The following is a 13,343-nucleotide window of genomic DNA, read 5'->3' as shown; positions in this document are numbered from 1 at the left end:
ATGACTGCAATTGCAAAAAGAACATACTAAATTAATTTGACATTATAAACCAGTTTTATTGTTTACACATAATATTGTAAGAAATAGGAGTTTTGAGAAACAGTGGTCTCTCTGGTTTAAGCAAGTGATTCATTCTTCTTGCCCTGATTCCATCAGCATGACCAATTAGTAGCTTCTTACATGTCTACCATCTTGCCAATGGAAGGGAAGAGAGTTGACAGGGGCTCAGTTGGCAGGGAGAAGGGAGACCAACAAATCATGAAACATCTCTGCAGTGTAGAGTAGGCTCTGGCACTCCATGGGGGACGGAAACCCAGTCCAGGGCTGTCAATGGAATAATAAAGGCAATAATGGCTGCCACATAGGCTAACAAGGGCCAGGATGAGAAAGGGGCTGTAGTAAAACTCATAAAAAGGGCTTTCTCACCTAGCCCATGCTGTTTCCAAACATACCTTAGAGAAAACTACTACTGCCAGATTTCAAAATATAACCAAAACAATAAAAGCAGGACATCAAATTTCTCTGTGTAGAATTCTTTGTGTAGACCCTTTGTGTAGAATTTTGTGATGAAAGGATTAAAAAGATACATGTGGTGGATAAAAAAGGAGATAAATAGTTGAGCACAGTGGCATATGCCTTTAATACCAGCATTCAGGAGGCAAAGGCAAATGGGATTCTGTGAGTTCGAGGCCAACCTAGTCTACATAGAGGGTTCCCAGACAGCCAACACCACAAAGGGAGACCTTGACTCAAATCAATCAATCAATCAATCAATCAATAGAATTGACTAAGTGGTTCAGGAAGATCTAGGCATGTACTATAGAAGAATTCCAATATAAGCCAAGTAGGAATTTAAAACAGCCACTAGTAATTTGGAACAACTAACTAGTTATTCAAAACAAAACTCCTGCCGTAACACTCATTTCATCAGCTAGGTAATTTTAGAGACCTTTAATGATCTCATTGACAAAATTACTATAAGAAAGGACTGTCATTTAATGGTGACAGCAGCAATAAAGGCAATAGCGTAATAATTGAAAACACATGGCCCTTAAGGTACATCAGACAAACTTTTCAGTGCTTCATCACACATCAATCTCTCCAGTCTCTGGGGTGAGGGGGGAGTTGGGAGGGTGTTTTGTTTTGTTCCTTGGTTGTTCGGATTTTTGCCACAAACCTATAAAGCAGGTGTTATTGAGATATCCACTTTGGTTTTTTGTTGTTGTTGTTTTTGTTTGGTTGGGGGTTTTTTGGTTTTTTGAGACAGGATTTCTCTGTGTAATAATCCTGGATGTCCTGGAACTCCCTTGGTAGCCCAGGTTGGCCTTGAACTCACAAAGATTCACTTGTCTCTGCCTCCGAAGTGCTGGGATTAAAGCCATGCACCACCACGCCCAGCTAGATACCCACTCAATTATGTGAGAAAATTGTTCCACTCACAAACACACACACACACACACACACACACAGCCAAGAGTAGAGGAAAGGGGCTTTTGAGCAGGCTCTAACCAGCTTCACTCACCTCCTCAGGAGCAAACCCCTCACACCTCTTACTCCATCTGAGCTATTCCCCTCTCTGTGGGAAAGGAGCTAGTCTGTTTCTTCTCCTCCCTGGCACCACTCACAGCCCAAAGCATGGTGCCCAATGATAGTCCAACAATATTTGTTAATTTTAACTTTATTTGTTACCTACAGTGTGAGAATATTCAAAATCAAGCAAGATGCAAATGATTATCAGGCACCATCTACCTCTGAGGAGATACTAAAATAAGGACCAGAATAGAAGCAAGTAAAAATATCTAAAAAAAAAAGTTTTTCTGAAACTATAAGCTTCTACCCTTTTTCTCTGTGTCCTCCAGCCCGTCTTGGGTGGGGTGGAGGCCTGAATAACATCTGAACTAAACACAATTAATTTAATCAGGATGGCGATCAGAAACTGTGGCATTAGTTTTATAGAGTTGTTTTTTTAATGTTGTCGTTCTATTATGTGCCGATTGCTCTGTTGCAGTTTTTGGGAAAGTCAAGTGATTTAATCCAATAATACCTCTGAATAAGTATAATTGTTGCAATCGGTTCCCATAAGTGCAAGATTAGCTCAGGGTAAGTCCCAGGTCACAGCTAAGAGGGTGTGAAGATGGTGGTCCTGCTCCCAGCCTGTGCTCTAAATAACTGTTCTCAAGGGTCGGCTTGATGTGCAGCAATGCTAAAAAAAGCTAGGAAGATTCCTTCCACACAATCCAACAGTCTGTCTCCTTCAGCACCACACCACAACCCCACTCTGTCTGGTTTTTATTTGGAGATTCAATAGCTGAGGAGGAGTAAGGAAACCACCTCTCTGTCCCTGTAAACCACAACTGCATCCAGTCCTCGGTGGCATTAACACCCTCACATCCAGGTCAGAGAACAGAGTGACAAGTTTGCACAAGCTTCGAAGATATGTTTTTAAGGATCAAAAGATGATTTTCCCCCATTCCTTCCTGAACACAGATAAACAATATGGTCATGCCAGTTCAAACCGGTGTGGCTGTTAACACCTTTCAAGCAAACAGAAATGTGAGCGCATTCCATATACCTCCTGTTCACTTAAGTCCACACACCGAAACTTACATGGGGGAATCCAGGGAGATCTGGAAATGTTCACATCTTGAATTATGCTTTAAATGTACGGAGGCTTAATAAAAAGTCCACACAAGAAATCAGAAGAGCATCCACAAAAGTATAACTACAATGCACATGTTTGAGATTTGTTTATCCCCGAATGGTTCAAGCAGTGTTTTGTAAGTGTGGCCCCCATGTCTGTGACGTCTTCGGGCATTTCTCTGTCTTTCTTCTTGAAAAAAAATCTTGTTTTGCCAAGAAGGAATGAACTTAAAATAATAATAATAATAAATCTCCCAGACCACCATGTTCATCTTAAGCAATTGGTTTTTGTGTAATTTCTCAGCCTAGCAGTGTCTTTTCTTTGACTAACTGACCTTCATTGGGTAGATTTTTCCATGAGGAAAAATGTTACTCTTCCAAGTCAAGTTCCTTTCCATGTGCAGGAGTGCAACACATTTATTCGGTCCTATTTCAAATCTGCAAACAGTATGCTTTCTATATAGATAGGATGTGAGCCAACAGACTTACGAATCGCTGTCACAAGACAAACTGCAGGCAATTAGCTTTGAACACTGTGCACTGAACGCTTTCCAAAGTGTGGCATGGTGTGGGTAGCTGTATCAGGCAGAAGACAAGCTGCCAAGAGACTGTGAGAAAAGCCCTCTGCAGGCGCCTCAGCGAACCTGGAAGCAGGAAGCGCCATGAGGTCATGTCCCAAATGAAGCAAGCGGCAGAGCACTCCAGTCTCACATTTGTCTGTAACTGTAATATAGAATGACTGTAATATAGAATTCTGTACTATAGAATGACTACAGACAGCGGCACAGTTGTGGGCAAGACGGCTGCCCCCTCCTGTAGGAAATACACCCCAGCAAGATTCAGTCAAAGGGCCCCCTCTCCGCCTCTCCCGGGGGCTTCTGCGTCCACCGAACCAGACTGGCTGGCTATTCTGAGGAGTGATTTCTACATGTAAAACGTGTCCAGTCTTCTAGTCTTACTACACAAGTCAAAAGCTGAGGATGTAACTGTGTTGGTACAGTGCTTCCAGAGTACCCACAAATCCTTGGATTCCATCTCCAGCACTGTGTAAATCAGGTAAGGTTGGCCTACACCTGTAATCCTAGAACTCAGGAGGTAGAGACCGAGTTTGAAGTCTTCTTTGGGTACACAATGAGCTCAAGACTAGGCAGGGATATCTAATACCTGCCTCAAAAAATATACAAATCAAGATGTAAGTAGGAAATTAGGCAGATATACAGATGGAGATATATACATATATATACACACACATATTGAGTCAATCAGACAGTAGAGACATGACATTTTCAAGCTCAATTTTAGACAAATTTCAACATTTAGAGTAAAGACTTCATTTTGTGGCAGTGAGCATACAACATCTGGAAGTCTTTATTCAAAGTAACTTCTCCTCGTGCTCCCTGACAAGACTCCCAAGTGCATTATGGGGTTGTTTGTAAAGGGAAAGACAATGCTACGCACTATGGAGACAAATTATAATACATTTTTTTTTATTTTTTGCCTAACATTTTCCTTTGCCTCAAGACTTCCCATTCAATGCCTGGTTTGTTAATTTTTGTTAGACAGTTTTTGTTGACTAATCATCCACTCTCCCACCACCACCACCAATGTTTAGAAACTAAAACACAAATGCCATAGGACACAGCACCAAGAACCACTGAGACAAACGGAGGAAATGACACAGATAGATAATAGTAATAACCCAAAAAGAAAATCTCAAGCCTAGTTTATCTATAGGATTGTTCTAGAGCACCGACAAGGTCCTAAATTCCAGCTCAGATTCAAGCTTCAGAACACCCAGGGTGGTTGCCGGCTCTAGTGCTTTACAGATGGAAGTTTTCGTCCTCTCAGAACATTTCAAGTCCAGTCATGAACTGGAGGTCTAAAACCAACCAAGCCACATCTAGAATGAATGCAAAGCTTAGTCAATAGTCACACGTCAAGCATTCCTTTGCATATAGTGGCTAGCACCTATTATAGAAACCAACCGTGGGCCCAACGATGCTCTGAGAACTGAGGATAGTCACACGTCAAGCATTCCTTTGCATATAGTGGCTAGTACCTATTATAGAAACCAACCGTGGGCCCAACAATGCTCTGAGAACTGAGGATATAACAATAAACAGGTCCCTTCCTCTTTGGAAGGTCCCTTCTTCTTTGAAAGAGGCAAAACCAAAACAATTACCAGACACACTAAGAAATATTATGTGCTTCTGAGTGCTTTGAGGGAAATAAAGCGAGGAACTTGAGAGAATTTGAGAAATGCTAATTCTTAAGACAGCCTAGAAAGCAGGGTAATACGTGAGCAACAAACAAACAGTGCGAATGCTACAGCAATGTCAGGGGACTGTTCTAGGCAAAAGATGGCTGGCCCAGGGTAGGAATGTGCTCCTAGAGTGTTCAGGTCCACTTCTGTGCCAGCCACTGTCAGCGACCATCGCTGTCACCTGTGGCATGCCTCCCAGTGGGAGAAGGCTGCCCTCACCTACATCACGCAAACTGAGCAGGCAGAGTACCACTTACTGCGTTTGTTTGTTTGTTTGTTATTTCTTCTTCTGCCCATTGTGTGTATCTGAGCTGTTGAGTACCTTTACAGAAGTGAATCCCTGAAGCCATAGGTCCATCCAAGGACCTACCCTATGATTCCCATATTCCAAACAAAAACACACTGACATTAGGCTGGAAAGCTGCTGAGACAGTGTTAAGTAAGCAACAGCCCAATGATAACCAAAGAACCCGCCTTTTCCCAATACATGAAATAACACAGCGAGAGTCCACTTTGCTCTTAATTTCCGTGGTATCCCTCTTATTTCACATGGTCAGACCTAACAGTATCACAGGTAACAGTTTTAAACTTATAAATAATTTAACAATTGTTTGTAATCTCTCTCTGTGTATATGTGTGTGTGCCTGTATACACATGCGTATTTTCTATGTATACAGATACCGATTGCACTGGAGAGATGACTCAGTATTTAAGAGCACTTGCTTATCTTCCAAAGGACCTGAGTTCAGTTCTCAATACCTATGTCAGGCTGCTCACAACAATTTGTAACTCTAGGTCCAAAAAATCTGATGCCCTCTTCTGGCCTCCAAGGGTGTGTGTATATACATGTCATGATTTTTATATACACACAAATAATAATGATACTAATAAGTAACACATTTAAAGAGTGTTCATTATATACATATTATACATAAACACATTTTGTATGCACAAATTTAGACACATAAATATTAGCTGATTGTCATGTACACAGAATGTCAAAAGATTAAAAATGTTTGACTAAGATCCAAGACATAATACATATTTATGGATTTTTTTAACTTAGCACATACAGATGTGTATCCATTTACCCTCCTTTAGTGCTAAAACAAGAACACAGATATTTAGAGATTCTATTCAGTGTTTTTAAATAATGATGTGTGTCAGCCTCCCAAAAAGAACAGCCTTTACCTAATAGCCACATGACAGAGGTTCTCTGTCCCCATCATTGCCTACTCACTCTATAACACCTGGTCAGTTTAATACTGAGACATTCACCAATTTCATTCAAAGTTAACCTAACCATCTAATTGATTTGTATCTGCTAATGACCCCAGAAACTAGATATTTAACTACAAAGATGACTGGAAACATTTGCAGAGGAGTTACAGCCTGAGAAAAATCTAAATTCAGTTCTACGTATACAAAAGAACACATCTCCTGGGTCAACTCCATTGCACATGAAATCATCTTGTTCCTTACCTACTCTATGTTTTCCTTCATGTAAAATTATCCTCTGTTTCAGAGGAGACAGTAAAATAAACATCTGTTCTGCTGAGAGACAGCTGAATTTCAGCATTTTGTTTATCTACAGGTGCTGATGTGGGAAACACTAAAATTCACCATTGTGTTTCAGTATTTGCTTATCTCTTACCTAAAAAATTCAGAATCCATTCTGGTCAATCATTTCCAATCTCTTGACATTCATCCTACTTAAGTTTCAATCAACCAGTCAACAAGTATTTATTGCCCTACCAAACTGGAGAAATATGCATAGCAATTGCAGTAAACTCCTTTTAAAGTCAGATAGTCTTTGAAGAGAACATTAAAAAGAATCATTACGTACACATATATAAAGGCAAAGTAAAGGTTATTAAAAAAATTGTTACTTGAAGCTGGACATAGTGGAGCCTGCTTTTAATTCCAGCACTCAGAGACAGGGCAAGAGGACCATTACAAGTTCAAGGACAGCCTGGTCTACCTAGTGAGTTCCATGTAAATGTAACTCAAAAGAAGATTTTATAATTGTTGCTTGGCTCTCAGAGTTTGGAGTGAGTTTGTTTCTACATGTATCTCTAAGCTAAATGCCTAGTGTAGGTTCTTGCATTTACCAGCTGGAATTTTAATTCAGTGAATTTATCTGAGTTAATCTTATTTACAGTTATGAACTACAGATATGGCAAAACCCGAAATGTTACTAGTAAGTTATATTTTAAACAAATGCAATATTTACTCTTGACTTCTAAATCTCAAGGAAAAAGCAAATTCCGTTTTCCTCCCACGAGAAATGAAGCACACCATATGACTGTGAGCCAGAATGGGGTGATTGGCAGAAGCTCGGCCCCATCATGCACCAGCCGAACGGGGTGATCAGCGGAAGCTCGGCCCCATCATGCACCAGCCGAACGGGGTGATCGGCGGAAGCTCGGCCCCATCATGCATCAGCCAAGCCCTTGGAGTGGCTGAAAGAACTCACCGTATCAACCAGCTAGGAGCACCTATGGTGCATATCTTGTGCATTTAACATAGGAGGAATTTGAACACTAAAAAGCATTTCAGAAGTAGTGACACTTAAATATATCAGTAAGTCCTAAAGGGAAGCTAAAGCAAATGGCTCAGGAAAGCCTGCTACTTTGTATGCCTAGCAAAAGGAGTAGGGGAAGGGGGAATGAGAGGAAAAAAAGTCTCAAACTGAAACACAATAAATTTATTTGAAATATAGATTATATCATATTATCTATCTAGTCAATAAAACAAAACCAAAATATGAGCCAAAAATGGGAAATGTGAATTCAAAATACCCTTGGCTAGAGTCTGGGGTTCCACTTCCTGTGTGGTCTTACAGGAGTTGACCTTTGCTCCAGTTCCTCAAGGTCAAAGGTCAGCACTAAACAGAACTTTCTTGATGATCAAAAACAAACCAACAGACCTCAGTGACCGCCTGTGCTGTCTGGATCATTTGCCCCTCTTCTAATGCTCACTGCAGAGTCCTTCCTTCTTCAGGGCTGTGCCCTCCACCCCTCACACTCGCATTTCCCTTAACATCCGCCCCCCCCCCCGCCCCCCTCTGTTCAGTTTACCTCCACAGTTACCAAAGTACAATTCACTCGGTCTCGTTTTGTATTTTGAAAAACCAAAACTTAAGAAATTCCTTGTGCCAAGAATTGTAAATCTAAATTCAACCACTCAAAATGAACACTGATGTAATTCAAAATGTTGGATATGGCTTTTGTCCTTCAGTTAAAGCAAGATACTACTAGGGACAAACCAGACTCCAGCCTTTTTTCACTGCGCATCCCATAAACTGACAGTGCAGTCTTCCCGAAGCTGAATTGTCAGGAGAGCCTCAGTCTTCTCAGGTGGAGCCTTCTACCTGGCTAGCCCAGGGAAAGCATGAACAGATTTCTTAAATGATTTAACAATTAAAGAAACTAAATTAAAATCTCAAAGCATTCAGATGGAAATAACTGAGTATTTATAAAAGAAGTTCTTTTATAAAACAAAGCCATGTTTTTCCTTGGCTCCTGAGCAACTTTCTATGTGCACCAAGATCACCTATGTTATGTATTCCAGCTGGGCAGGCTGCTGTTCTCAGCCGCTATGCCAGGGACACACGACAGAACGTTGCTAACAGACTTGCCACTGACCTCATTACTTAGTGCTTGCCATAGCTAGCGTTGCTCTACCTCCGCCTTGCTTCTCCTCCTGCCTCGTTTCAACCTGGTTCTGTCCTGGATGCTCATCTCTGGATGCCAGCCTGCCCCTCGCCACAGAAGGCAAGGAAACAAAACTGCTTGACCCTGCCTTTCCCTCTACAGAAGGAAGCTTTTTCTAATCGCATAACATCATTTCTCTCATCATACAGTGAGTTCGGTGAATGAGCTGGAGACATGACTCTCTTACAGTTTTTCTGTCTTCTACTGGAAGAGAATGTGAACGCTTCACTTCAATTACAAGTTTCTTTGTTCCCAGATTAAACACCGAGCCATCTCAGGTGCCTGCTGGCTACAGAGTTTCTGAAGTAATGACAGTTTTACTTTCATGATCTTCCTGCCAGTCATACTTCTCCTACACTGTTAGCATTGCTCTGGCCTTGGTGCACTCGTGAGGTCTTGTCTTCATTATCCACATGGTCGGCCAATCTCCCAACTATCTCAGCTCATCCCCATAGCTGGCAAGCTGTGACTTGGTCTTCACATGTTAAAAGCAGCCCCACAAAGACACGGGCTCCACAAGGAGAACAACAGAGCCAAAAAACCTGATGGGTCTGCGGAGACTGATACTCCAATCAAGAACTATGCATGGAGGGGACCTAGACCCCCTATTCAGATGTAGCTCATGGCAGCTCAGTCTCCATGTAGGTTCCCTAGTAAGAAAAACAGGGTCTGTCTTGACATGAACTCAATGGCTGGCTCTCCCTGGGGAGTGCAGCCTTGCCAGGCCACAGAGGAAGAGGATGTAGCCAGTCCTGATGAGAACTGATAGGCTAGAGTCAGGTGGAAGGGAAGGAGGACCTCCCCTATCAGTGGACTAGGGGAGGGGTATAGGGGAAAAGAGGGGGAGAGGGTAGGACTGGGAGGAGATGAGGGAGCAGGCTATAGCTGAGATACAAAGTGAGTAAACTGTAATAAATAATAAATAAATTTAAATAAAGTACCCCACAGCTGCTCTGCTCTGTCTGCAAATGGAAATCTGTGTCACTTTCTGTTAAAACACCTGATTCTGCTGCAGTGGTGTATCATAGCCACTCTATCAACATTTTAGAAGATAGTGACACCCAGTATATTGAAACTTCTACTCATGTTACTTCATACTGTCCCCACATGGAAGCAGGAAAGACCATGGTTACACTTGTTCAGAAACATTTCATTTGGGGCCTATGGAAAAATAAACATGTGGATCAAACACAGCCAGAGCTGAGTGCTGAGGTCAGTTTCAGCATTTAAAAGATTGACATTCTAGACCAGCGGCTCCCAGAAAGACTTTGCACACAGAACACAGATAAACCCAAGGGAGCAGAAATCATCCATACTTACCAGAAAGGGACTCCAGCAGACGCAGGAGACGCACATTATGGCAAGGAGCTGAATGACCATCTCCAGGTGGTGAGACCTGCCTTGTCTGTGCTGCTGATTTTTAAACTTCACCCGTAAAAGTGTAACTCCGGTCACGGCATTGCACGAGAACGAAACACCGAGAGCAAGGAGGCCCAGGAGAGAGAAGCACAGGAGGTAGAATCTGTCCTCCCAGTCTTCGATGTGCTCTGTGTTGTAGAAACACCAGGTTCTGGATGCCTGAATCTTATACTCTCGGTGCCCAAGAATGGGCAGCAGAGCCACGAAAATGGCGAACATGCACACGCTGCTCAGGATCATTTTCACGTGTCTAGATGTAATTTTCGTAGAATGGAATATGGGGTTGGTGACCCCGATACAGCGCTCAATGGCCATTGCACTGCCTAGAAAAAGTGGGCACAAGCCAGAAAACACCATGGAGATTCCGAAAACACTGCACAGGATGTTTGATTGATCAAAGCGGATCCAGTCTTTATCAGAAGCATACACAAAGACAGCTATCCCTCCATTAATGAGATGGCCAAAGAAGTCTGTGATCACCAGGCCACTAGCCAAGAGCAGAAAGGAAGCCTTCGACTTCTGCCTGAATCTCTGATATGCCTTCATGAGAATGGCGATGGCCAGGCTGTTGGATAAGATCCCCACTGTCATGAAAATTATCGAGAAAAATACTGAGAGCCGGTTTTCTGTGTGGCAGGTTGTGTTCGCGACGAGCCCTGCTTCAGGAGACACTGGCTGTTTGGAACTGTTCATGGACATCGTTGTCGAAATGGAAGCTGTTCCCTCAAGTCACCTCTCCATCACAGCTGTGCAGTCTCGAATTGCAGACATCTGTAGCACACAGGACAGCAATTATGAGGACCAAATTTCCAGTCATCTGACATTTAAAACCCAGTGCCTCAGCACCCTGCAATGGGAAGGATTTGCCCAGCCTATCATAAGTCAGGTTGCAGCATTCTGAAACCAGCGTGCATCTGCCTCTGGTTTTTTGTTTTTTGTTTTTTCCTCTTTCAAGGTAAAGATGTCGCCCAAGTTGACAATTGTCAGTTCACTTCCCTGGAAGAAGAGACATCTCTGAAAACCCTCCTGAAGAGTTACTGACCTTGTACTTCATTTGAGGTCTTGCTAAAGCACTAACTATTGATTTCAATCCAATGGAAGCATAGCAATCTATTTAAATAACTAATCCTTTAAAAACTTGTTCTTTTCTCTGCGGGGCATTGACCCCCAAGTAGGTGATCCCCAGGTGAGCCACCTGCTTGTCATAAAATGGGAGTATTGACAGGGCAACACACAGAATCTCTCTGTCTCTGTCTCTCTCTCTCTCTCTGTCTCTCTCTCTCTGTCTCTCTCTCTCTGTCTCTCTCTCTGTCTCTCTCTCTCTCTCTCTCTCTCTCTCACACACACACACACATGCACTCACACTTTGACTTGTGGAAGAGAGTGTTGAGGCTTTGAGTTTTGAACTAGCCTCCTTTCACCCAGTCAACAACCCATGCTTAAGGTGAGGAAGGAGAAAGCAGCATCCCCTCGTTTCTTTTCCAGAAACACACTGTCAAGTAACTGTAACCTCCAGTGAGAAGTACTGCATTTTTTTCCCTAGTGGGTTGAATCGTAAGTCACTAGCTAGGGGACCACAGCCACCCCACCGCTAGCTAATTAGATTGTTTTCCCAAAGCTGCTTTCCGGGAGGCTGGCTTTAGGTGCCCAGAGGCAGAGGCTGGCGGGGCCCCTCTAGACTTTCGCCAGCTGCAAACCCCGCACCCCACAATCCCTCAACTTGCAACATCGCCTCTAAGCTTAACTAACTTGCTGAAACTTTTTGCAATTCTTCAGACACAGGAGAATTATTTTCCCTCCCACCCTGGGGGGCGCCAAAGGTCTGCAGCAGCCAGTGGAAGGACCGTGAAGGGCCGCCAGCAGGAATCTCAGGAAAAAAAAGTGAGTAGCTGTGATTGCCTGCTTCTCGGGGTCCTTGCCACCGGGCCCCATGCACACAGTCCAGCCCAAGCACCCCACTCCCCACAGCACACCACAAATTGGGTCCAAAGTCACTGCGTAGCGCAGCCTGAGGAGCTCTCCTGCCGGGCCTCTGCAGCTGTCGCCGCAGGAGTTTTCTTCCCGGGTCGGCTGGAGAACCCAGGGCCGTGGGAATCCGGCCGTGGGAATTCAGCCACCGCGTTGCTGGTTACCTCGGCATCCTGGGTCACTGAGTGGCTGTGTCCGGAGCAGAAGAGAGCTGAGCCCCGCGTGCCTTGACGCACCCAGCAGCGGACAGCGGCAACCTCAGGTTCCACGGCTCGCACCTCCCTGGTACCCTTTGCGCGCTGGATCACCGGCAGGACTTACTGTTTCCAGGACTTCGAGGCACCTAGAGATGCTCGCAGTCTCCGCGGGGTGGAGGTCTGGGTGACCTCCGCCCCTTCCTCGCCTCTCTCCTCTCCGCCCCCTTTTTCTGAGGCACGATCCTCTGATGCTTTGGTCACCCAGCTGCCGCAGACACATTCAGCCACCAGACAGCTACGGAAAGTTTTACGTTAAACTCATTTCCAAATGAAAGAGGCCATTTCCGAAGCTGCAAGACAGGAATAAAGAGGACCAGGGACCTCGTGTGCGGGGGTTGTGGGATGCAACTTAAAAAATGAACTCATTCCAAGTCCAGCCAAAAAGGGACACGGAAATGGGGAGAAAGGGCTGCCTGTTTGAAAGAGAACTTCAGATATCCCCAGGGAGTAAATAAAAAGCGTTCTGGCCAGATGTTGTAAGCAGGACAGCCTTAGGCTCCACTGTCACCAGAGTGCAGGACCATCTGGGTAAGAGAATGAGGGGAAAAGTGTGAGCCGCAGTCCGCCTTCCTGAGCATCTCCTGGCCTGGAGTTGGAGACCTTTTGGTAGCATCAAAGTCCTTAAGAGAATTTCTGATGACATCCACAACAAAGGATGTTCATCTTAACAGATTTTGTATGCTCAAGTGAAGATACTCTCATTTTTTCCTTAAGAATTGTTTTTTGACCCATGTTATACTATAAATTTATAGTGTTGGATTAACTTGTACAATGGGAAGTTTGGCACTATAACTGCTTTTACTGATAGCCGGCACCCCACACGCGTTAACATATCAATCCTGACATAACACTTCTGTGACTGTTACTGCTCTTAATTTCTCTTCCTAACTTAGTAAAATGCTGTCACCAGCCTTGTGACAAAACAGCGCCACATCTAAATAAATCCATTTCTCCATTCCAGAACCAGAAGGTGCTTCTAAATTCCTGAAATTTGAAAGGGTTCATAAAGTGCAAAAGCGAGATAAAATAAATTAGCCATTAACTGTAGGAAAGACCGATTGCACACTTTCCCCCTGTGGT

At 43.7% G+C, this 13,343-nt stretch overlaps 1 protein-coding gene across 1 annotated transcript in view; it reads right to left on the bottom strand.

The window, feature by feature from the left end:
• The window catches only part of Ptgfr (prostaglandin F receptor), a 36,987-nt gene extending 24,439 nt beyond the window's left edge, over window positions 1-12,548 (bottom strand). Inside the window, exons 1-2 of the mRNA XM_060392501.1 lie at window positions 12,171-12,548; window positions 9,940-10,809 (exon numbers count right to left, since the gene is read on the bottom strand). Of these exons, the coding sequence (XP_060248484.1) occupies window positions 9,940-10,737 (798 nt within the window). The 5' untranslated portion in view covers window positions 10,738-10,809; window positions 12,171-12,548. The remainder of the gene's footprint in view (window positions 1-9,939; window positions 10,810-12,170) is intronic.
• Between the last annotated feature and the right edge of the window lie 795 nt (window positions 12,549-13,343).

Source organism: Meriones unguiculatus, chromosome 10, assembly GCF_030254825.1.
Source record: "Meriones unguiculatus strain TT.TT164.6M chromosome 10, Bangor_MerUng_6.1, whole genome shotgun sequence".
Taxonomy (NCBI): domain Eukaryota; kingdom Metazoa; phylum Chordata; class Mammalia; order Rodentia; family Muridae; genus Meriones; species Meriones unguiculatus.
This window is presented reverse-complemented; position numbering and strand designations above follow the sequence as displayed.